The sequence below is a fragment of the Acipenser ruthenus genome, chromosome 12, assembly GCF_902713425.1.
Source record: "Acipenser ruthenus chromosome 12, fAciRut3.2 maternal haplotype, whole genome shotgun sequence".
Lineage (NCBI taxonomy): Eukaryota > Metazoa > Chordata > Actinopteri > Acipenseriformes > Acipenseridae > Acipenser > Acipenser ruthenus.
In genome coordinates this window covers 9,888,658-9,916,198 of record NC_081200.1, presented here as the reverse complement: position 1 = coordinate 9,916,198, position 27,541 = coordinate 9,888,658, and the positions used below count along the sequence as shown (strand labels likewise).

At 34.2% G+C, this 27,541-nt stretch overlaps 1 protein-coding gene and 1 long non-coding RNA gene across 2 annotated transcripts in view; both read right to left on the bottom strand.

Moving 5' to 3' along the window:
* Positions 1-859: 859 nt before the first annotated feature.
* LOC117417326 (uncharacterized) overlaps positions 860-27,541 on the bottom strand; it is a 41,555-nt gene continuing 14,873 nt past the window's right edge. The window contains exons 2-3 of the long non-coding RNA XR_009330681.1: positions 23,245-23,490; positions 860-1,884 (exon numbers count right to left, since the gene is read on the bottom strand). This is a non-coding gene — a long non-coding RNA (uncharacterized LOC117417326). The remainder of the gene's footprint in view (positions 1,885-23,244; positions 23,491-27,541) is intronic.
* LOC117423372 (transcription factor Sox-2) lies at positions 14,329-16,513 on the bottom strand. The gene has a single exon (XM_034039009.3). It carries the CDS (start codon positions 16,151-16,153, stop codon positions 15,206-15,208), a length of 948 nt encoding a protein of 315 aa, XP_033894900.2. The 5' UTR covers positions 16,154-16,513; the 3' UTR covers positions 14,329-15,205.

The following is a 27,541-nucleotide window of genomic DNA, read 5'->3' as shown; positions in this document are numbered from 1 at the left end:
TGCTTTAGGTTGTGTGTGTATATAGCCATTAATTGGTTTAAGCTAAGATGAATGCAATACATTGACTTTTTGGGAATAACTGCGGTGATTTTGAAGTTATATTGGGAAAATAAATACTGGCTAGACCTGATTCTACAAGCAGTGAATGGGTGGCCTCAGTGAAATAAAACTACAAATGCTTTTAAATGTACACACACACCGAGAGCCACATTCACATAGTGAAAAAGTAACAATTAAAAAAGAAGGAAACAGCATTGATATTAAAAATAATTAAGATTAATTTAACGGCTTTTTCGCACAGCTTTGCTTAATTTGTCAAATGTTTCGCTTTATACAAAAAAAGTGTAAACTCACTTTGTAGACATGCTTTGTAAATATACTACTAAAAAAGCGCAAAACCCCATTAAAAAAAAAAAAAAAAACATCACAAGCAACAGTAATCACAAACATCCATGTTGCCCTTTCTTTTCTTTTTCTACCATAACTTTAATATAAGAATTAATACTTTTAGCATTAAAAATCAGAAAATAATTTAAATTAGGACTTTTTTTCTCTCTCGTATGAATATCTCACAGTAAGACATCCCTTTTGCTTTATCATTTAAGTAGTCACTCTATCTCCAAACAATACCAGTGTTTCAGGATACACGTGTAGGATATATTATAAAGGCATAATGTCCATCAAGATTGAAGCAAACGAAATATGACCATGTCCGAAACGATGTTACCTGATTGCCTACAATTTGCTAGCACTGACGTTTAAACAAAGTAAGCCTATCTCTATAAACTATTCGGCTCTATGTGTGTGTACCAGATGCAGTGTTTAAATCAAAGTGTGGAGATGAGCGACACCATTCAAGACAATTTCAACAATAGAATTTATTCCATACACTGTAAAATGAAAAACAACAACGTATTTTTACGTACATTTCCTTAACATTGAGTTGATAAAACCGTATTTTGTATAACCGTATTCTGCGTCGTCAATATTTCTGTAGCAAGGTGAAAGTGGCATTGCACGTTATTTTAATGCAGAAAGTGAAAAATGATACTACATCGTTACAGCCTACATGCCCAGGACACACACAGGGCTCGTTTGACTGCGCATGGTAATAGTGGAATTTTAGTGCAGTAGACAGTGAAATCTCATCCAGGGACCTGATTCACGTTTCTGAGGGAACTGTCATTTCCAGGAGGGGGACACAATGACGAGCCCAGGAGTGATAGAGCTCTGATCTCCACGATGAGGAGATAACCACCTGATTAAAATGACTCGCTTGTTCTCTTCAGTCACTCGATCAGCGTGTGAACTCTCCTTATTTACAATCAAATGCAATGACCGATTGCCATATTTCTGCCCTTGTTGTACCTTACCTGTCCCATATTTCGTTGTGTGCAGGTGCAAATCACAAGTTACAATTGAGTTTGACCAGAAATACAACTCAAAAGTGTATTTATGGACGTATGCGTTTATTTATTATCTCAAGGCATTTGCACGCATACTATTATTATTATTATTATTATTATTATTATTATTATTATTATTATTATTATTATTATTATTATTATTTATTTCTTAGCAGACGCCCTTATCCAGGGCGACTTACAATTGCTTTCACATTATACATTATTTCACATTATACAGATATCACATTATTTTACATACAGTATTTAACTGTTCTACACAATTAGCGACAAAGAAATTCTCCTGGAGGCTGGGCATCCTCATTCTGTGTAACAGTGCAGTATCTTTGGGATTCTGTCAAAGAAACTGATTAAGCGTTCTTTTATAAATAAATCAAAATCGCATTGCAGGGATTAGCAGTCCTAAAATGTGATGCAGAATGACTGTCTCCTTGAAGTTGCTCTTCGGTGCAACAGGTGCCTGTGGAAATAAATGAGAAATTTGATGAGTTTTTTCTTAACAATCATGAAGCCTTTGACTGCAATAATGTGACGTGAAAAGCAGTTAGGATAGCGTGCAGGTGTGAGGTTGAAAGGGACAGCTAACATACAGTGAGGCTACTTTAGAATGAAGAGAAATTACACTCCTAAACCTCTAAACTGGTTTTGAGGAAACTTGACAACGACAGACATCATGTAATTTTATTTTGATAATAACTGAAAATATGTTTTTAATGTCCATTGAAATTCCCCAAAGGGTAGGCCTACTCATATATATATATATATATATATATATATATATATATATATATATATATATATATATATATATATATATACACACACACACACACACACAAAATGTGTTTAATTAGGAATGCCTTAATTTAAGAGTTAAAGAAAAAATGAGCAAATAATGAAAAGGAAGAAAAAAAAGGAAGAAATTGCTATAATATATGCCTACGAATAAAGTTTGAAGCTATTTATTATAGATGGTGAGTTTTCTTTGCTGGTTATATAGCATGCACGTTCTATTAAGTTTTATGTTGTTCTAATGCGCACATTGCAACGCGTATGTCTATGATACATACCTAATTATTTTACAAAAAAAAAAATTAGCAGCCCCCGCATCCTTCGTTTTTATTTTGCAGCTGATTTATCTTGCTTTATGTCTCTCATTGCTTACTACCTCTCCCATCAAAGACTCGAATTGACCCCCTGAGAATAAATGAAAGAGACCTCTTACATTCCAGCACTGTCTCCAATAGGGTTGTAGAAAATGAACCATTCAGAGTTTTAGACCCATGGACCACAATGGAGCATTAATTGGGTTGATGAAATCCACAGAAATGTATGGATTCGACATAATCGAGTTTCCAGTGCTGGCTGTATATAGAAAAGGCAAGCAGCTGGAGAATAGAAGTTACTGTTGGAGTGAAGTCATGCATATAATTGAGTATATTTAACACAACCATTTTAAAATGATCAATGATTAAGATTTTATGCTGCTGGATTTTTTTCACGTGTTATGTGAGTTTGAACGACGGAACGAGCCAGAAGCAGACGTGAAAGCATACCTTATGCACGATCAAAAAAAAAAAAAGTATTTAGCCTATAATAAAAATAAAAAATAATAGTCAGTATTATATTGGACTTGCCACATATATAAAATAATCTTTTTCGTCTTAGTTTACCATTACTAGTAATCTATAAGTCTCTGACACAATGCAACAACCTACGTTCTTTTGCTTTTGAGTTCAAATCAATTTAATAAACAAACTGTGGGATTCGTCTTTGGATAAGATGGAGTGTTTATAACTTAGATTAAGGACATAATGAAAAACGATTGTAATTTATTAGAAACAAATGTGAATGTTAGTCATTTAATATTATGTATAAGGCACTATAATCTGTTCAAATCCACAATGAATTAACCGTTTTTATTCAGCTAGCTGGGTTGTAAACAAGCCCACGCGTTTGGGGATGAGTTCTCCTCTTATTTCCATTCACAGTACTCAGGCTGTGCAAAGGAAATAAAAAAGGCCATTGTGGGGTCCATTGACAAACCAGACCAACTTTTGTAAACCCTTTCTCCTAAAAGCACACAAATCGCTGATCGCTTAAAAAAAATATGAGTGTGTGTGTGTGTGGGGGGGGGGGGGGGGGGGGGGGGGGGAGGGGGACGAACTGTTGAGAGTTTTAGTAAATGATAGATCCACAAATACATATACGCTCCCATACAAGATTATGGCCAATTTTATGGCCATTTGGCGGGTTGCGCGTGATACAATTGGGAATTATTTTAAGTGACTGCGGCATAATACATAGGTTTTTATAGAAAGTGTTTATCAAAAATGATCAATGTCACGTTTAAAATGTATTAAGTTTACGCACAAGTCAGTTTCAACCCCGAGATTTCTCTATTATTAGTGTTTTCTTTTTAAGTTCGAACATAACCCATTCACATTAAGAGGTTACTAAAATTGAAAGCCTCTTTGTTATAGGCATGTTGGCACTTTAATGCTAATTCGGACAATGAAAATTGAAGATTTATATCTCTTGGAAAGTAGGACAAGCCAGATGGTAATAGCGTCATTAACAAACAAACTTAGGACGTACAAGTGAAGCCTGAAATTGGGAGGGATTCTGAGAACAATGAGATCTGCTGTTGGAAAATACCTCATTTCTGCCCGCTGAAGAGCTGCGTCAGAAAAAGAAAGTTTGATCTGCGGGTATATGTACCTCTGCACCCCAGTTAAAAAATAATATCCACTCTATACTTTTTAATATCGTGTCATTTCATGCTGAATAATAATAATAATAATAATAATAATAATAATAATAATAATAATAATAATAATAATAATAATAATAATGTCAAGTTAATTTGGTTGTGGGTGTCTTGGAGTAAAACTAGACAAATGTTTCGGGTAATTCCTTCAACAGTATCGTTAATAAATTACACAAATAACGGGCGTTGCTATAATATATTATACAGCTTACTTTACTGCATTCTGACACAAGCTCCCAAATGTGCCACCAGCCACCAAATACTCGTTTTATTACAAATGTAAAATATTGAAAACATCTTTAACAAATCTTAAAACACTACTACTACTACTACTACTACTCCTACAAAAACAAAACATAACTGCTTTGGAAAATCATGTCTCAACGTCAGTAACCAAATAGTGAAAGTAATCAAATCCAAACTTAACGATGCTCTTTTTTTCTATATTGAGCGGATCTTAAAGAGCCTATGGGACATACCCTCGGGAAATAATTTACCAAAAATAGAATGCTCACAGTTTGTCACAGGCTGTTTTCCTGGATTCTAAAGGCCCCGATCAAACAGGGTTTGAAGTAATCTACATAATATATCCGGATGGCAGTGTTACAACATGCACCTGCAGGGAAGCTGTATCTCTGTCCCTCACAGCGTTTGTTACAAACCGTGACTACAGGAATCTACTTGAGGTGGATAAATGCAACAGTTGCTTGGGCAAATACATACACACATAAAATAAAATAAAACACACACACACGTACGCACGCACGCACGCACGCACACACACATACACATATTCGTTTCTTTATAGTAACCATATTATGACAAACAGTTTACATACATGTATTTTTTCTATAAAGAAAAGACAAAACACGAGGTTAATAGTGTGGATACTTAAACAGTATTTACATAGATCGTTGTGCTGTGTAACATGCTCTCAAAAAAAACATTTTAAAGGCCTTTTAGTAGAAAGCTGGTCTTTTTCCATTGCCATACTGATACGACGACTACTACTACAAAGCACACGTGCATCTTACTTAAGAATTGTCTATAAACCTTAAAACTGCACACTAAATAGTCCGATAAGAAGGAAGCGAATCGGGAATCTTAACGCTGTTTAACATTTGTTGAACAAACCCTGCAAATTATTCTGTTTGCGAGAATGGCATGAACGTATTACTTTCGCCTCAAGGCAACCTTAAGAAATTAGCACAAATGATTAATGTTTACAGCAGGGTTCCTGGGTATGCCGTCTTAGAGTATTATACACGGTCTTTAGTAGAAGAAAGGGGATTCAGCTTGCGGTTATATGCCAACAAAAGTTTTAGTTATTTATAGTTACAATGTACAAAACAGTAATTATTGATCAACCTATATAGTTATCCCAAGTTGTTGTTATACATAGACCAAAAGAAGCTGTTAATTTAACAGGCCTTAGATAACGATAATCAAGAAGTAACCCATTTTACAAACCACACCACACACACAATCAGCTGATGATAGCTTGGAAACAATAGATTCGGTGTATTTGTAAAATATACAGTCTAATAACATAATAAATAAATAAATAAATAAATACCATCAATTTGTATTTAAACTTACACCTGTTGATGAGAATAATATGTGCGCCAAACTTGGTTAAAAACGTTTTGTTATTTCCAAAATGCACTTTTGATCTTTACGTCGTTTACGTTCTATTTACTTGCATTGCATCACCCCTTTCTGACTTGACAACAATCAGACAACTTCCTGTAGCTTCTTCCGTGTGTGCGTTTCACAGAAAAAAAATACTTATCATTACTTTCAGGAACAGCTAGACATTTTCTAATTGTTTTTACAAAAGATGTTGGTTTCTCTTGTCTTTAAATATACTAAAAACGTGTGGAATTATATAGTGTATAATGCCTTCCGGTCTTCTTGAAGAACATTCTTAAATAATTATCTTATCTTGCAAAGTCAAAACAACATGTATTGGGAGATCATTTCAGCTTGACAAAACCTCTAGTTCTAGTTTCACAAACTATTTTACAGTGATTCATTCTGTTGTTCCATATAGAATACTCCAATGACGCTGCTTAATAAACATGTGATGACAAATATCTAAAACATAAAACATAAACATATTATTTAGTTTAGAAAAGTGTAGGTAAAAGTCATCAATATAGCCTGATAAACTGCACACGTACTCAAGGATTATTATTATTATTATTATTATTATTATTATTATTATTATTATTATTATTATTATTAATTATCCATTCTGTAATTGTATAGCATTGGTTAATTAAATTATCAAAATATGCTAATGCATTCAGGCCTACACACACACACACACACACACACACACACACACACACTTTACATGATGCGTCATTGTGGTTCGATTTTAAGTTAAATGTGAAGGCACTCAAATGAAACACATTTTCTCTGCTTGGTATTTTGTATACTTCCCTGAACATGGTTGTGATGCATTAAGACTGAGTGCACAAAACATCACCCTAAACCCCCTGCAGACCGAGCTCTTGCATCAAAGAATATATTGTTCCAAGCATGGTGTGACCCAAAAGCAGAGGATACAGATGCACGCTGCTGCTTACAACTATTGTTGTTCACATATAAACTTTGTTGCCGTACACTAAATAACCAGAAGCCAATAATAACAAAAAACATATTTTAAATGTCTGTATTGATTGATTTGTGGTGAATCTCACATCGTTCATAAGGGTATACGTGATAATGCACCAGGTTTATTTTAAAGGTAACACATTAACTAACCAATAAACATTTATGTGTTTTCAAACAGTTTCCAGTTGTTTGAAAAAAAAGAAAACTTTTCTTTTCGATTAATTATTATAGCAGTTGTAGTTTGTAAGTTATGGTGAAAAGTTATTCTAGTAACACGGTAGTCTTTGACATCTTGTAAATTGTCTAATATAAAATGATATGTTGAAACCGTGGAAAGCATTTATTTCTTCAGGGAGATTTAGGGTGTTGCTAGGATCTGAGAACAAAAATTCTGCAGTAAGTCGTGGGTGTCTATGTGTGGTTTGGGATTGTCAGAAGAGAGAAAAAAATGCAGACATCTGCTTGAACTTCCATATCTTTGCTGTTCACTTACAGGAGCCAACTTCTGAAATATCCACAATTAGATCTGCATTGTTCCTTCACAACAACACTGCCTAGAAAGAAAAGATCTTCCCTGTCGGAGCCAATCCAACGAAGCGTTTGACGTTATTAAATAATAAAGCGATGGTGATTTACATTGTTGTCCAAAAAAAGGGCCAATTATCCGCTGTTATATTGCCATAAAGATCGCATTAACTCGAATTAGTAATCAAACAGTTTTTGTATTAAAGTATAAAATGACTGTACTAAGTGTTATTTTTCTCCCCATTAAATTAATGCCACAATAAACGGCAATAAAATGAAATGCCAAACAACAATGCTTTTCCATACAGATAGGCTATAGTTTTGGCTTAAAAAGCTCTTCATTGGCAATATAGAATGGTTTATTAAAATGTTAAGAAAATAAAGTAATGCTAGTCGCTTACAAATGTTGCGCTTCATAAACACATTTGTGTAGTAATTTAATAATTTTCAATTGGATTGATATGCATGCAGTCACTTTTGATAACTAGTGAATGGCATTAGTGTTATTTTTCTTAAACTTAGATAGGCCTGCTAGTGGTGAACCAGAAAACTTGTTTTCACATCACGAAACGATGATGCATAAATGTAATCGCCAGGTGCTTATTTTCTCAACGTTTTGCTTGTGACACCTTTGCTGGATCTCTCAAAAACGAGTTTTCTATATATGTTCATTCAACACCTCCACTAAAAAAAAGTTAAATATATTTAAATAAGATTAAGGGCCACTGTAGTCCCACGCAAAGCAGGCAATACAGAGGATTAATTGTGGGTGTGTTCATCAATACAACACAAAGGCTATCAAGTAGCACTTTGCTTGGTAAAGTGGAAATCTACAGCCGAGTAGCTAAGGGTTGAGTAGCAGCAGTTTGCTCCTCGTTGTCACAGATTGTATTTGACACCATATGCATTCGTAATCTGATGAATAATGGCGCACAATGTAAACGACATCTTTTAAGATTCCGAATGGTAGTTTGAAATAATTTGGTTCCCGCACAGCTGTCCCTTCCATATCATAAAGCTGGTTACAAGGACAACCGGCCACTTAAAGATTCGCTGCTTTGTTACTGTTTCAAACAAACAAGGAGGATGAAAGAAAACGGCTTCATAGTTTAAGAATGGAACACTTGACAGTAAACGTGTTTCGGTTGCTGTGAGAAGTTTTGCAAAGTTGAACTCGTTCAAACTTTGACTTGTTTTTCTACAATAACAGAATGGGAGATATTTTGTAAACACACAAAATTTAGAGGTTGACATTGCAGCCTACATGTGCCATTCCAATAAGCATAACTTGAAATAATCCTTCTATATGGCTGTTTCGTGGTGATATCATGTAATGTGGAGAAGCTTTCTCAATCCACTTGCATGCAATAATGCATCAGTGTTACAGCAGATAGCTGTTTGGAAAATACGTACAAGGACTTACACGATAGAGATGTAAAGGACTCTAGGATTCGGTTAAGCAGTGATAACGGTGTTGCTGCCCAGAAATGTATTAACACTACTCCAATGTTATCCTTAAAATGATTTCATAAAGTTAATTCATATTTGGAATGTCACCATTTGTTTACTGCAGGCAAAAAACGAACAGGGACCCGAAGTTACATACTGTAGAACCTTATTCGTCGATTTAGATAGACACAATCATAGTTGTCTTGATACATTCTGAAGAACAGTGCTTTCTCTAAAACACGCACACTCGGATTTGTGTGTGGAGTCCTGCGCTGGAGAAGTATAGTGTGGAGTTGATGCCATGCTGGCTGACAGTGTGTGGTCTATTGAACAGAATGTGCATTTTGGCTGAACAGAAAAAAAAAAAAAAAAAAAAAACATCCCCCAGCTCTGCACCTGCACTGGATCAGGCAGCCAGTACCATTCACCCCATGAGAGATTGTTAAAATAGACGACATCTCTGACAGGGTTCAATTCACTACATTTCACAATGGATTAAAGCACACAAAAAATGGACTAACACATAACTAAATGAGAATTACTTCAGTTTTAATCTGAAAATGTAAATGGAAGTGTTTCTCTTGGTCTGTAAAAGTTTGCAATGTTTTCCTTCATATGTGTAGTGAGTCATGTTTTACAAGAGTAGTTCACATACTGTGTGTTGAGGATATATGTACAAAGCAACACAAATATTACTAACGTAAATTATATTTAAAACTGATATATACGATACAAAATATAGTGGAAATAAATACAGTGAAATTACTTTGCTATGTGTTTACATAGTAAGTCGATAATCAAAGAGGTTAGTCGAACTTTCAGTACAGTTTTAGACTATTAGTTGTAAGCATTCCAGTCTACATACATATCTAAAATAAACTGATGTTTTGTTTTCATTGGATGTACACAAAAAGTTTAATTGATTATATATATATATATATATATATATATATATATATATATATATATATATATATATATATATATATATGTGTGTGTGTGTGTGTGTGTGTGTGTGTGTGTGTGTGTGTTTATATGTGTGTATATATGCTAAAAAATAGTAGGTAGCCATACACGGTGTCTCGCTTGGCCCAGGTGTTTTTGCTCAAAATATATTTTAAAAGGACATACCCCCGCCGTTTCTATACCAGAAGAAAACAGTAATCTCATAACAGACTTGGTAAATGTCGGGGACGTTACTGTTCTATAATTAGCATACCGAAAGAATATAATGAATCTGGTTGAAGATGATAAGGTCCTCCGGAGAAATTCTTCGCTTGTATAATACATTAATTACTTTTCATCTCCTAGGCCCTGCAACTTTAAATCTTTCAAAAATACAAACAAAACTGATCCTACTAAAACATGTTTTAGTATAAAATGATTTGGACTATCAAAGTGCATTTTATTTATTTATTAATGAAAAGGTGCCTTATCTAAATAATTCTACTAGACAAAAAATAACATTTAAACCACTAAATGTTGATTCATTTTCAATGTAGAAATATAGGCTAGGTCTACTTGTGTTTTGCAGTTGGATAAATATGTTAAAGAACAGCTTGATGCATTGTATGGCAAACTAAGCATAAAGAAACATAAATAATGTTGTTTAAAAACTAAATATAATCACATTGTGTGTGTGTGTGTGTGTGTGTTTTGTAATCTGCACCATGCATTTATATGATTATATTCTCGTTTCTTGCCATTAAAATACAATAGGCTATGGGGAATCGGTTTTATTTACGGTGAAACACTGTGATTAATTGCTTGATTTCTTTTTCAACCACAATGAGACTGAATGCAACACAATTAAATACATGGGAACGAAAAACGTCTATATTATTACGTGTCAAGATTGTTTGAATACGTCTTGGAGGGGACGTATTATAAATGCGTATGTAATAAAAATCAACTTTGAAGTTGTATCATATGAAATCTTGTGGTGACGTATTTCTCAGCCTGTTGTAAAATGGAAGAGCAAACGGTCCTCGTTTTCATTTTTCAGTACAGTACAGAGCTTTTAGACATAGATAATATATATGTCAACGTATTATTAAATTGCAGTCATGATTACATTTAAATAAATTTTGAAGAAAAAAAACATAACTACACGAGCCTACATAAAACGAATATAATATAATATATTTTAGATTTGACACACATTTTACATTGTCAACTTATAGTGTACCCTTACTGTACATATTTCAATATGTTTCAATATTGGCTTGTCGATAAAACAAATTATCAACATTTTAAAACAATGTTTGCCATGGCTTTTGAGTTATGTTTATTTGAATAAAACATGGGAAGGAATCTAGGCCTACAGAAGGGTTCTTTAATTATTCTGGGGTCTAAGGGGTAAACTAATTTCATTAAGCACGTCAGTTAAAAAAAATAAGAAACATAAAAACAAATTGATTATTATTATTGTTAATAAGAACATGTGTCAATAAAACCGACGGTCTATAATTGTAGGCTAATTAGACAACACCCGTAACAGCCTACCACCTGTTGCTCAAAACGGTTTCAAAGATTTTATTGTAAAACCCTCGCGCGATCACCAAGCTAAAGTAACACATATTTGACTTTTCTCAAGCATTAGGCCCAATTGTCTTCACACTTCCGTAAAACTATGAAATGCCCACTAAGTACCCTCTATATTTAACACTTACAGCAATTGTTATGAAGTCTCGGGTTCCACTGGGTGTTGACATGCAATGGTGGTTTCAAATAGAAACACTTTTTAATTCAGATTTGTATTCATGTATTTCAGTTAGGACTCAAAAAGAACTGGATGGAAATTCAGATTTGTGGTTTCACAGGTGCCAAAAGCTATCCACCCATAATCAAAACTCACTTAAGAGAGACCTCAGTATAAACTCCCAGCAATTGAAAGTAAACCCAAAGCGTTGATTGTTTTTCGTCTTGTAATGGCTCGAAATGAGAATGCCATCTCTATACAGTTAAGCGGTGTTTCTAGTCCCCCTGAGGCGTTTGATCGTTCTTTTTTAATGCGAGGAAGCTGTCAGCTCCCAAACCTCAATGGAGCTCAAATACAAAAGTCCTCGAAGTTGAATTAATACACTAATGTAATTATTAGTATGCTCCTTTATGGCTTATACTAAATATTGCCACCCAATCTCGCTCAGCAATTAAAGTGTTTCTCAATAACGACGCCAATGTGTTTGTTTATGATTGAAAATAAAATAACATATAGCCTATATCAGTTTATTCTGTAGTGCTAAATGTGAATAGCGTTATGTGATCATCATTACATTTAAAAAATGCTTTGTTTCTTGTTTATAGGTGTATTTTTTAACAACAACAAAAAATCATATCCAGTTTGTTCCTATGAAATCTTATCTCGGCTCTTCTCTCACTGCATTATAAATTTAATCCAGCTGCATTCGACCTTTGCAATTCCTTAGTTTATCAAACATGTTCAGCTATTACAACCAATTCCACTGGATGTATAAATGATTAATTGAACCACTGCTCCCTGACCCTTTGAAAGTCCAGTAGGGACACGTTTGTAGTAATAATACTTTGGAATGAGCGCTCGTCAAATATTCATTTAGCGGTTAATGTGAGCTCTTCTCCCTTGAGACGGTGTGTAATAGCAGCATCTCAACCTTGGCAAACAACTGTGCTAATCTACCTCTGCAGTTCAGCAAAATATTTTAACACCCCTCAGATTTTAAACGCTGTTAAATTCACAGGGGATTCTATAATCTTATCCTTGGGCTCATTTTAAAAGACGGGATGACATTAAATTTAGCGTTAACACAGGAGAACGCTTATATAAATTGGACGTTTAGGAATTAAACCGTATAATACACATTGACACATTAAACTATCCACTTTGGAAAATAACATGGACAAAGTTATTTGTACATTTAGAATACGCTGAAATAAAGGAAACCCAACGCCTGACTGATGATAGCATCATAAAAAAAAATGCGAATGTTTCCTGTCTTGCAGATGTTACAAGAACGGGGTCGATGAAACTTTATCAAAATCCATTTTTAAATTAATATATTCTCATAAAAGGAAAACGCGCCCATTGCCACGTGAATAATCCGTGCATCACAACTATTTTGCAACTGAGAGATTATTTCAATGTAAAATACATGCTTAGATAGGCCTTCTTAACAAGGACACTGCTGCCTGTCTTGCTGCTGCTTCCTAATAAACGGGGTTAAATAAGACAGCAAAACACACCATTGTAATACACGACCCATTAGCAAAAAACAGCAAGACAAATAACTAAGCACGTTTTAATAAGCACATCTGTAAATGAATTTGAATCTTAACAGAAACCATGCGCTGTCGTGCTTATCTGAAACACTGTTTATATTTTAAATCCATACGATACCTTTTCACCATATCCTTGAAAAAAAAAGTATTTAAATATTTTGCTTAGCCTGTTCAATATATAGAACCGTTACTCTTTTAGTCTGTTGATTTCTTGATTTAAAATATGTTGGTACTGTTCATATCTGCACAGCACAACTACCCATAAACCTCAAGGCAGTTAGAAAATACATACAGAACTTCCAGGATAGTGAATTTCAAGCTGCAGAATTATAGTTTAAACTAAGAATAGTCTACTGAAGCATATCTAATCTATCTATCTATCTATCTATCTATCTATCTATCTATCTATCTATCTATCTATCTATCTATCTATCTATCTATATATATATATATATATATATATATATATATATATATATATATATATATTTATTACAGGTGCTGCAACTTCAAGATTAAGCGGCCGTGATCACAATAGAGCAATTTATGTATGTGCACTTTAAATAACAGACAATATTTTAGAATTTTAAAAATGTATGTTTAACGAGATTTAATGTAATATTTCTAGTTTGATAACACAACTGAATAACCAGCATAGTTATATGTAAACAAACAAACAAACAACAACAAAAAAACATAAATATTTTAAAAATGTTTTTTTTTTTTTTTTTTTTTTTTTTAAACTACCTTTGTCTGTGTATCTTCTCGTGTTAGGTCGATGTCAAATCTTGTCTCTGACAGCTCTACCAAAGGAAACAAACTTGGTGTACGGTTCTTCTCAGACAGACTTGAGGCTTGTTACCACTAAAAAATAGAAATGCTGTAACCTGGATATCTCATTCTGATGCAAGATGGAAACAGATTCTAGCAATCATAACATTACTATTGGTTATTTGGTAGTATACAATATTCTAATACTTACAATAAGGTGTATTTAATACCTTTTTTTTGGAATAGCCTATGGTTCACATCAACAAGTGGCAAACAAACGTGAATAATGATCACATAATGTGCACTCATAGTAAGTTTTGTAGAATTAGTATTCAAGTGTGTCAATAAATAAACCAATATTTATTTGCTACACCGCAGTTTGTAATATAACATCTGATTTTCTACTACATTCCCAGTGTCTTTACATTTTAAAAAAGATATAAGTTACCCCCGTGGTACTTTTGTAACTTTAAAATAAATAAAATCAAAACTCAAAACAATATTCAAGTATCCAAATTTCAAAAATTTATTTATTTCAACTCTGCATAATGAAAAAAAAAAAAGGATGAAAACGTAACTGTTATAATGATATTATTAGTTCAAATATATACACGGAGTGTCGGCACTGTTTCAAAAATGCAGAGCCACATTTTAAAATACAACTACGAAAATGAAAATAAAATAAAATAAAATAAACAACTTAAAATATCACATTCAATTTACAGACATATAACAAACCATGAGAAAATAATAAACACATAAACTTCATGTTTTAACAGGACAAAAAAATATGGAAACAAAATATAAATTAACAATGTGCCATAATATTTTTTGTTTCTTTTTTAAACATAAGTAAAACGTCTATTTTGCCCCTTTAAAGAAAAATCTTTATTGTGTTTAATGAGCCTTTTCCTGTATTTGTTTTGTACAATTTAGAACCCCGATTATGTGTGTAATTTTATATATATATATATATATATATATATATATATATATATATATATATATATATATATATATATATATATATATATATGCACTACTGTTTATAAAATTGGCAACTTCTCAGTTGACAAACATTGGAACTTTTGATTGCCATGTTTCTTTGATAAATACTGTACAAAAAGTTGCTTGCAATAATAAAACATGTAATTGATTGAGACTAGCTCTAAATATTACTGGTAAACACTTTTGCAAAGTTCCTAACTTTTTTTTGTTTGTTTTGTTTTGTGTTTGGTTTTTCCCTTTATAGTTCTATACAATTCGCCCCCACCCCCGTCCCCGTCCCCCCCACGTCCCCTCCAAAAAAAAAAAAAAAAAAAAAAAGTTCTGTACAAAAATAGTCAAAATAGTCCAAAGAAGTCCAGTTTCTATAGTAAAGGTTAATTTACATATGTGATAGAGGAAGTGTGCCATTAATGGTTGTACCAGGCACAGGTGCGCTCTGGTAATGTTGTGACATGTGAAGTCTGCTTTGGGCAGTTGATTCTGGTACTTCAGCTCCGGGCAGATACATGCTGATCATGTCCCGAAGGTCCCCGGGCTGACACTGGGGAGCCCTCGAATGAGAGGATGATGTGACAACCGGTGGACTTGAGCTGGATTCTGACTTGACCACCGCACCCATGGAGCCCAGAGTCATTCCAGGGGTGCTCTGCTGGGAGTACGACATGCTGTAGGTGGGGGACCCGTTCATGTAGGTCTGTGAATTGGTCATAGAATTGTACTGAAGGGCGCTCATGTCATAGCGGTGCATTGGCTGCATCTGTGCAGCGCTGTGAGCATTTAAACCCGGGTGCTGCGGGTAGCCCAGCTGCTCCTGCATCATACCATAGCCTCCGTTGGCCCAGCCATTCATATGTGCATAACTGTCCATCCTTTGATTGACCCCGGCGCCCATGCCAGCCCCTACACCTACCCCGCTGTTCATCGCATTGCCGCCCGGAGCGAGAAGTCCACCTGGCAGAGTGTACTTGTCCTTCTTCATCAGGGTCTTGGTTTTCCGCCTCGGTCTGTATTTGTAATCCGGGTGTTCCTTCATGTGGAGAGCTCTGAGTCGCTTGGCTTCGTCGATAAAAGGTCGCTTCTCAGATTCGGATAAAAGTTTCCACTCGGCCCCGAGTCTTTTGCTGATTTCTGAATTGTGCATTTTCGGGTTCTCCTGCGCCATTTTTCTCCTTTGCCCTCTCGACCACACCATAAACGCGTTCATGGGTCTCTTCACTCGGTCCGGGCTGTTTTTCTGGTTGTTTGCATTCGAGTTAGAGTTGCCCGTACCCCCAGAATGTGTCTGAGGGGCAGGGGGTTTGAGCTCGGTTTCCATCATGCTGTACATTCAAACTGATTTTTGTGATACCTCTTACACACACTAATAATAATAATAATAATAATAATAATAATAATAATAATAATAATAATAATAATAATAATAATAAATCTGTCCAAACCAGAGGTAGTTCACGGTTTTGTTACGTTGCAGCTTTCAGTAACTTTACTAAACTCTATAGTAAACGTCTTCTGTCTGTTTTTCTGCTGGTCTTGCTGTGTCCACAAACTTGGTCTTTAAGAATCAACAAACTACTTTTCCTCCTTTCAGTAGAGCCTTGACAACTCCTGATACTTTTTGAACAAGTTAATAGACAACCATCCATGTGATGAGGGCTGTCAGGCAATAAATGGGTTTTACCTGACCAATCAGAGCGCGACTGTTCCCTTGGCCAGGATTGTGTCTTTTATTAGCATAAAGGGGCGGGGTTACTCGCGGTCAGAGCGGTTGTTCAGGGAGGCTGAGGCTGCATTTAGTAGTCAGCCAATAGGAATCTAATACATTATTACAGCTAGAGTTCACTTACCCATTTGGAGGAAGTAGAGATATACCAACGTGTTAGATAGAAATGCTGTATTCTTTCATTTATAGGAATACTGTATTTTACAGACAGTTAGGTGAGTTTTCTCAATGTCACAATGCATGCTTTTAAAATCAGGTAACATGGGTTTTGTTATCAACTGTGAACAATACATGCAAAAGGGAGATGAACCGTTTAATAACAACAACAAACAATATATATAGAGTTGGCTGCTATCAACAATTGTATTCCATAACTGTCCTGTAGTATATTTTTAAAATGTAGTTTATGTTATATATGCTATATTGCCTTAGCTATTTATTAACTGAAACATGTACTACTGAAATAGTTCACATACTACTATGACGACGACAACGACTACTACGACGACTACTACTACTACTACTAATAATAATACATTTACTCAGCGCCGGCTATTGCGTTTTACACATTTTGTTCCCATGATAAGATCGCGGCAGACTTATTCTGTTATAGCGTGTCAAATATAGAAGGCGATATGTATTTCAGTATTCCAGTATTTTATATGGTATGTAGCCTATATTGTGTAGGTTATAGATCAACTAGGGATTTATAAAATTAGAAGATAGAACAAGCAACATCAAAGGCATCCATTCGAGCCTAAAAGAGTTTGTTACATTTGTAACCTATCGCATTTTAATACATCTTGTCTGCATAACACAGCACAGTTATATTTATTGAACCACATATTAAGCGATTCTGAACGTGTGTTCGTTTTTTCGATGAATGCGCAAAGGTTAAAGGTAATTTCAGATTGCCCCCCCCCCCTCCATTGTCAGAATGTAAGAATTTGAATAGACCTCAATGTCAATAGAAACGGCAGCACGTCAGTCACAAATAGGTAGTTTGGTTTCCCTTGTTGTCGCTACATCAGGCCAAACAAAGACTCGTCTAAGTTTACTTCCACTCTGTTGTTTTGGAAGTTTGATGCTAAAATGCACTTGACCACAAATAAAAAGAAAAGACTAATGCTATTTCTTCTCTATCAAGTACTTTCACCATCTGCTTCTCAGATGAAAATGTAGCAATTCGCCTCAAAAGACACGCTCGGTGTGTTACTTGGCATTGAATTAAACAGAATGCACCTTCTGCTACAAAACCATTCTCAACTTTAGAATAGAGTCTTCGACGTCCATTTGAGTTAAAACAAACCTTAGGCAAGGAAAGGTTTAAAATATGATCACTGGAATCAAGACCATATCTTTAGTCGTTTTTTCTTCCCTTGCCGGCCAAACTACAGTCTAAAAAGTAGGTGTTTTCTCAATTAAAACGCATAACTATGTTTAACTGCTTGAGGCAAATCTTAATGCCATATTTGTTTCAATATTTGTTTCAAAACCAAAACTAGTGTAATTATCACAGGCAGTGTGGGTTGAAGCAACCAAGTTTTAGAAGTTATGTGGCAATAGCGCCGTCTACTGACCATTTTTAAAATAGTACTTAGGAAAAACATAATGGAAATATACAAACAAATTACAGAGAATTCGTCAAAGCCAAGAATGCATTTTTATCTTAACCATAGACTATTTATGCGGTATGTCCTTATCTGTTTTATAAAACAACATACATTAAAATTGTACACAATACCCAGATTATATTTACTGCGATTGCGATTTCAATTATTTTCATTTAGGCTAAGAGTTGATTTATTTTCTGCCTGCAATAAGTAATAAACTACAGTTTATATATGTTTCAACCTGTCTAAATGTCTATTCCCGGTTGGGTTATCTCTTCTAACTAATGTAATCTGAGTGTTGTTAATTAGACTAAATTAATCTGATATTGTGTCACACAGGAACATATACCAAAAGTACATAATTTATATCATTACAAAACATTTACACAGTGTCATCTAAATACATATATTATGCAGGCGTTTTATTAAAAATATATGTCATTTAGGCTTTATATATTGTAAAGGCACTGTATTCGTGTAATCAGTTCTAAAAGAAAGAAATAGGCTATTCATCAAAACAAACCGCTCTCTTTAACAGAAGCATCGAGGTGCAAGTAAGTATAATTACCAGGTGCATTGCACACCAAGCATACAACCGAAAACATAAGGACAGTCCCTCAAATATGTATTCAGCTGTCATTAGCGCCGTTATATTGTTAAAAAAAAACAAAAAAAACGTGTATGGGCTTTAGGCATAGCAGCCAATATACTTTTTATGTTAATGATAACTGTTTGAAACACCACCAGCCTTAATTTGCATTTGAAATTAAATTAAGTCTAGTACACACTGCATTTTCCTGTACACAATTCCACACACACACACACACACACACACACACACACACACACACACACACACACACACACACACACACTTATTCTACAGCGATGGTGTTGTTTGTTTGTTTTTAACACAAGTGTGTTGTCCCTATATAAAAAGAATACATTTAATATGAAAAAAAACAGACAAACAATTAAAATATATTTTATTCAACATAAAATATTACCTAACGCTATAGGGATTGCAGTAAGAATGGTGTCTTTAAATGCAAATAGAGGTTTAACTTGTGGGGTAATTGGGTGAGAACTAACCAAGCATCTGACTATTATGATGCTTGTTAAAAAACGCTTCTTTTCTGCATCTGCATTTGAGTGTGTTCCCCTCCACTCTTAATCTTCTTATGGAAATGAAGGCGAGCAGCAGGGTTCCTGCAGAGACTTGGAGGGAGAATGGCCTTGTTAACTGGAATTTCTCAGCATTGCTAATTAGCAGAGAGTTTGAGGACCACCAGTATTGGACGTGTTTAACCACTCACAGACACATCATAGAGGACAGAATATTTTTTTTATTCCGTAATTCAAATCCAAATGCCAGTATAAGGTTGTATAAATCCCAGAATAATTATTAACTGCATTGGTGTTCTAATTGGTTTGAAAATACTACGACTACTACTACTACTACTACTACTACTAATATATGAATAGTGTTAATGGGATTACAAAACCATACTGAAATGAACTTAACTAAAACTATATACTTCTATTTTTGTCTTTTAGGCTACAAGTAAAATATTAACCTAGGATTGATACAAAAAAAATAAATAAATAATAAAAAAATGATATAGCCTAAGGGATATTATATAGCCAAGTTGTGCACAACGCAATTCAGACAACCTGCGCGTTCCAAATACCGCTCCCCACCTGTGCACCTTTGCATTATTGATCGGTAAAATGTATATATTTTTTTAAATACCCACCATGCTATTTTTTATACGGGGTTCAAGTAAGCTTACAACATAACTAAACGTTTTACTAAACTTCTAAATACTAAACTGTCTTTTATATAAACATTTCTTTGTATTTACAGTATTGTTTTGCGAATATGGAAATGGAATTAGAAAAATGTGCACCGTTTCGTTTGCCAGTGTATGCTCAACAGGCTGTCGTAATCATTCACAGAAGTGGTATTAAATGTCCGAACTAACAAGGGGGATAGACTTGTCTGCCAAACCCAATATTACCAAATCATTACATTCAAGAACTGGAAGAGTACTTGAAATCTGGAGAAATGTATACAGCCCGCAATTCATTTTTTTTCCCGTTTTCACAATTAAATCGAAAACAAACCAGATGCACTTGCACAAAGAAAATGATTCAGACATATATTCCGAATTCTAAAGTTATTTAACCCATATTAGGTGGTTTAAAAATATAGCGCCAATGACATATGTATATATAAAAAAACACCTTTGATAATCGATTGTCTTGTTGAACACCATACTGATCAGCGCATATCTCCCCACATCTTATTTTTTAACACAAAAACATCATTGGTGAAGGGGAGCGGTCTAAACTAAGTTTTGCGCAAGAGGTCTGTCTAAAACAATAACCGTATGAAATTATACATCTTATCTCTTTTCATATGAATGAAGCATTTCGATGGCCTTTTCTAATCTTTTCCGTGGAACACTGAATATATTTTTGGCATTTGTTTACACCACTGTACATCACTGTAATCCAGTCATAATTTCACAACTTGAATTTTAACCTTTTATAATTGAATTAAAAGCGCTCATCCAAAACACAGTAACATAATGTACAAAAAAGCCTATACTGTACCTTCTCGCATGTTTTTACTATGCGGCTCATACAAAATAAATAAATAAATAAATAAATAAAAACATGCTAAACCTTATCAAAATATAATATTGTAAAACACCATATATTCTGATAAAATAAGGTGCATTGAAACAATATAATTGAGCAACACGGATACTGCATTAAAAGTTACAAAATAAACTGCCTTTTTTGAATAAAAGTCTGTAAAGTACATTATGATTTTTTTTATTGAACATATATATATATATATATATATATATATATATATATATATATATATATATAATCAAAATATTATTTTGCTCATGAACCTAAAGTAATTATACAAATAAACCTCTTATCAATGCAAACCTTACCATTAGTGCAATATTAAACTATTTAGGTTTCAACCGTTTTTTTCAATGAAATTACACGATAAGAACATATTGTATCTTATTTGCGTATAGCCCATACTGGATAATATATATAGACACATTAAAGTCGCTTAAGAAAATAAATATCCTAGATACAGAAATTCAAAAATGTTACTTTTCTGAACACTGGGTAAAAATGTACAGCTAGTTGTATACACCTTATCGATATTATGAATAAAATATCAGAGTAGTCATGAGCGTATTGTCTTATGTAGTCTATTTGTATATATGTATTTATATAGTAAATGCTTACAATTCCAAAATCAATGCTGTATGCTGCTTTAAAATGTTTGAATTTAGCGTTGATTCATATTAGTCTAATGTAATACCTTAGACCTCTTTGTAATGTGTTTAGTTTTGTTATTTCAGCTTCCATATCAAACACAAAAAACACTTTTGAAATATCATGGTAATATCGTTTCTTAAAAAAACTGCTACTGAATATTAACGTGCAATATTGCTGATTACTATTATGTACCTTTTACTGCATGAAATTAATAGACCGTTAACAAAACTTTCACCACTTGTTTAATGTATCTTCTTCAGGCTATTTCAGAGGATGCTTGTGAACTGTACTTTGTCCACTAGAGGCCATGGTAGCGAATACACATTTCCTACTTGAAATACAAATGACAGTAGAATCTTTCCAAGTAGGATGACTCTGCCTTTTTTAATTCTTGAACATTCCAAGTAAAGTTTTGATCCTTAAGAAGATACCTGTCAAAATATGAAATGGTGTATCGTGTAGTTAATTAATTCCAGTCAATGGAATGGGGTGTTTTTATAAAATAAAGATGTACATAATTTTGAATGTCTATAAAGACAGTTGCCTTCCTTGCTTATTGGGTACATACTGTATTTATTAGGCTGTTTCTTGCAAGCTCTTTCATATGTATGTGAAGCAAGGGCCAGGAAGCAATCTAAATAAACCTATATAATCTACCGCTTAAAATACTCTCTACCTGAATTGTAATAGCACCCTTTTAATTACAGAAGCTGACAATGTATAATAGAGGAATGAAATTAGCAGTCATTACTAGTATTTTAACTCGGGGGTGCTTTTGATCAGCCGTAAATTAGCTTTCCAGTCCTAACAAAGACCATAGCCAGTGATGGGCCATAAATAAGGCAGCTCGACCTCCACTCAACACCCTTTCTCTTGTCAATCATAACTCTATCATTCAGCTTGAGATTAACCTTTATCTTCAATATTTAAAAAAACTTGCTGTCTCAGTGGCTAATATTTAACTATGAAGATGTATGAAAAATATTCTAAAGCAAACTGAATCAAGTCTGTATATCATTAATTAAGTAAGATAGAGACGTGTATTTTTTTTAAAAAACTTAATCACTTTCCTATTTTTATAACGGTAAAAAGTCAGATATTAAACTGCCACATCCACGTGTTTATTCAGAGATATATTGCTGTCTGCTTTCACTTCCGTGTTGTGTTCATGGATGCTGCTCTAGGAAAGCCATTTCCTTATTTCCCCTTTTTAAAATTAAAAATCACATATGCAATATACTATAGCAAGAACATTATAAAACAGATACATGGGATCGTCTTTATTAACCAAAAGGGGGCGATAGGGGGCGCCTAAAGGTGCTATCTGTTTTCTTGGCTCTTAAAATGCTACTCTGATTCTATATTCTCCGTATGCATATACGTTAGGTTAAAAAAAAAACAAAAAAAAAAACACTGTTTTCACGAACATGACAGATCTTGTTTGACACATTACGTTTTCTGTTTGAAAAACAAGTTTAAACCTTAAAGTAAAATTAACTTCCTTATTGAGCAAAAACATGACAGGCATGGCTGTGAAACATTGCACCATTGCAGTGTCTTAGTGTATTGTATTTCAATTACTTATGCTTAGACTATTTGCGTTTAGAAGTAACGGTTTCAGTTTGTTTACCAGGGTTTACATAACACACATCACTAAAATACCAACGGGGAAAAAAAAAATCTTTAAATAAGGTTCCACGTTTTTACACGACTGCTTGGCAAGCTTAAGTCTCATCATAGCTCGTCAGTCGTCTTTTAGCTACTTACCCGCCAGTTAGGGTGTTGTCCTCATCACATCTTGATTGGCAGGAAAGGTTACTACATCCCCCGACTCAAGAGCCGCACTTCAGCGGTCTCTGAACCCGTTTGATCGGGGCTGAGACTCGCATCCTTCCTTTGCAGTAATAGTTCCAGGGCTGCGATCCACCGCTGACTTTGCCCAGATACGGCATTCTCAATCCAGCCTTTCCAGCACCTACACTCCACGTTAAACGTTATCCTCTGCATGCTAGCCTGGAACAAGAAAAGACGTTTATGCCTAAAAAATCTAGAAAGGGCTGATTTAAAAAGACGAAGAATGCATCAAGAACAACAAAAAGTCAGTTATACAAAGTCTGCTTTATACCCCCACCGTACAGGACGAGAAGAAAAAGCTTTATATTTTTTCAGTGGGTATTCAAAGATAATTTGAAGCCATTGTTTCTGCTACAGATGGTTCTTTTTAATACAATAACACTGCTCTTTGTGAGTACTACCCACAATAAAAAATCTAAAGCGTTCTCCTCAATAACCATTTTGTTCTCGCTTGTATAGGGCCAACAAAGGCTACCGTGAGGTAATGGGTTCTGTTTATTGAAGCCATAGAATATGGGTTTGATAAAGATTTTTCAGAAAAGACGATTCCATGGTCAAATGATAGTCCTCTTTTTTTTAAACGGGTTATATATAAAGAATATATTTTATCTGCATAGGGTCACTTAATTCAGACAAACGAATGTTTTACTTTATTTCTGGCCGTTCTTGTTTCTTTGATATTGCAATACATAACGACTGCAAACGCTTCTATCTGATAGCAATTGCTTAAGCCTACCAGTACAAATTATTATTCCTGCGAGATATGCCTAAACAATTTAGCAATTTTCAGTCTTTTTAATTGATTAATGCATGTGTTTCCAGCCAATGCACAATGCATTTTATATTAAACAGAAGGTTATGTATATGTCGTTACAGTGACAGTATTTTTTAAATTAGAAGTAGCGCAATTATCGTTTTTGTTTCTAGTTAAAGATAATTGAATTTGACTTTTACAAAGAATGTGCCAGAAAAGGGAGATGTACAGTTATTTGGCGCACCGGTGTTCCATTTACATCGGAACACTTTTAATTAAGCAATAGGTAATCGATAAAGTGGTTATGGTGTTACAATAGGGTTACCCAAACAAAATATATGACATGTCACTGGCCATTAAGAACGACTTCAGTCTCCATGTCACCTAGACTTTGGATTTGGCTGGGGCTAAGGTCTTTATCAGTTCTGACAGTGAGCGCTAAAAGAAAGGGAAAGTCTTAGACAAAAGATCTCCGCGGGGAAAGTTGTTAGTCGCTGACTGTGTTTATCTATCTTTGTATAGGAATTACTGCCTCATTCTACCTTCCTATAGCTCCATACTGACAGTAATCTACTCCCGTGACTTTTACCCTTTGGTCCCTATTTTGAAGCAAGTGTAAACGCAAAAACACATTTTGATAACAGTTTTTAAGTACTCATTCCTGTAAGAGTTCATGTCTTGTTAATCGTAACAATTGCTTTATTCCAGAAATGCGCATTTGACTTGACTTTGCACTTGTTTCTGAATAATCCCAGTCTGTACAGAACATGGTTCACTCTTAATCTCCAAGGTCCCACAACAAGATGATGCCATAAATACTTCAATTAAGTACTACTTCCTGTAATTAGCCTTTAAATTGTACACACTACAGGTATTGACTTAACACTGATACCACAATGAGAAATAAAAACAGTATAGTTAGGACCAATTCATTATGATGAGGCAATATTCACAATCATGTCTTTATACATTTACTTCAGATCATGTTTTTTGCTTATAAGTGAATAACCTTGAAGTTTTTCTTTGAATGATGTTTCTTATATTTATTTTCTATGGTATAATAAGTCTCTTCTGATATAGGTAAATAATAATAATAATAATAATAATAATAATAATAATAATAATAATAATAATAATAATAATAATAATAATAATGCACAACAAAGGTCAAGGAAAAAGGAAATGCTTGTCAAAAGTTTTTAGTAAAGTTTCCAAAATGCATAACTAATAGAACACAACAGAATTAAAACATCATAAATGGTGTATGTGTATTCAATTGTACTGCCAAATAAATGACTCATGCATAATTTACATTTTAACCAGTCTTACATAGCCATGGGCAGCAATACCTGCATTAGATCAGGCTGATCAGCAATTACAAAAATACTACATCAAATCAGACTTTTCCAATAATAATTATTTTGGTAAGGTCCAATGCCAAGGAGGGAAGGGGTTTGTTAAATTTTTTTCTTGAGTGGTAGTAGATTTCAATCATTGTAACACTATCCGAATAATGGTTCCATACAAATACAAATACAAATAAAACAACATGTAAACTGAAACTTGAATTTTACAACATAACATCAGTTCTATTCATCAGTGTTTATTTTGTTAATTTCTTTAAAGCCATCGTAAAGATAGCAGCACCATAATTAACTATATAGAGTAGGCATTCTTTGTTGTCATAGGATTTGGTACATGTCTGATTAAAAGTTGCATTCCCTCAATCAGATTAAGCTTTATGGAAATATACCTCAAACAGCGATAAGGATTTCTATTTTGTGCATGCCTGTTCTTTATGGTATATTTAATCAGATAAATGTATGCTTCAACTTAAACACCTGGCACATGTCTGGACACCAGTCTGCATCTTATCTGCCTCCCAAGTTAGACTAAACATCCTGGTTGCTAAAAAAAAACCCTCAATGATCCTGTTATGTTGGTAAACAGCTTTTTTGTCTTTACAGAGGAACAGGAAAGCAGAGACCTGGAAACACAGATTCAGATTTGTTGGGGCTGTTGCCATTAACAGAAACAACAAGAACAAGAAAAAAACTCCAAGCAGACCAAACGACGGTATGGTTAAGTGCAGCCGAGTGGTTGAATATCTATACAGATTGTTACAGCAGGATTTCAAGCTTGATTCACAGAAAGATGAACATCTGTCAGAAGATCAACCAAGCAATTGGATATCTAGACATGTGACTAAAACACGCTGTTTACAGTTTTTATTAAAGGGAGTGATAACCGAATATTTCAAATGCACATTACTGCATATTGTTAGCACCAGAAACATAATCTCTGATCAACCTCCTGTTGTGCTAAAGATCATTAAATTCACTGCTTGCTTTTTTCAATGTATGTAGATTAAACCTAATAATGTCCTGCACTTTAGGTCATTTGGCAGTTAGACCACTGGTGGTGTGCACCTGACCTGATGCAATACTGGTGCCCTTCCAGTGTTGAGGAGGATTATTTCTATGAGTTGTTTTGAAGAAGGTTCATAGGCAAAAGCAGATGTTCTGAATTTAACAAGCAAATGAGCTGCTGGAAGGAGTAGTTATATTATTGTTCTGTGTCAGCTATCTTTTAACTTTAGAAGTCTGAACAACTCCCTCAATCACAAACAAACTTTCCACAGACAGTTGTTTTTCCAAATCTATGGAAGTGAGGGGACTGCACAGTGACTGCAACTCAGTTTAATGTCTTATTTGACAGACAGCACATCCAATGGCAAAAGCAGCCCTGACATCATGCAAGACAGGGGGAGTGCCACCACAACTGTCCACTTCAACAAACCACTACCTGGAATACCAACAGTGACCAGGACTAACTTCAAAAGAGAGCTCACCAAAATTCAGACTACAATACAAGGTGGCAACGTGGCAAAAGAATGTCATGATAGCTTCCATGTATTGCCTCCAGCTTTAACCACTGGTAAACATATTTTATAAGTAAACCCCACAAATGGTACTGAGTATCTCAAAGAATTTGAAGTCTGCAGGTAGTTAAAGTCAATAGATCTGATACTTTTGATCTACATTTGAAATAATTTTATATACATTCCACCAAATAACAAACATAAAGCATATCTTTGGACAATCTAATCTTTTGATTTTGCTTGATCAAATAACAAAAAAATTAAACAACATGGCAATTTAGACAGGTCTATAAGTAAGATGGAGGCCAGTTAAAACTCAGAACCATTTAGAATGATTGCAAATACTGAAACAAGAGGTAAAAAAAACACATTTTTTTAAATGGCACTTGTAGGTATAGAGCCTTTAAAAGATACATTTTGAAGCCAAAAGTAGTAATTTTATTATTTCAGATCAATGCACGCAAGAGAAAAAAAATATATAATAATCTTCTGGCTTGGAAATATTATCTCCCATGTAAATAATGAATGAACAATGAACATATGTCTTATATTTGCCTAACTTTCCTCGCTTGAGT

Bases quoted from the DNA above. Each gene is read 5' to 3' on its own strand.
- LOC117423372 (XM_034039009.3), bottom strand. From the start codon at position 16,153: ATGTACAGCATGATGGAAACCGAGCTCAAACCCCCTGCCCCTCAGACA.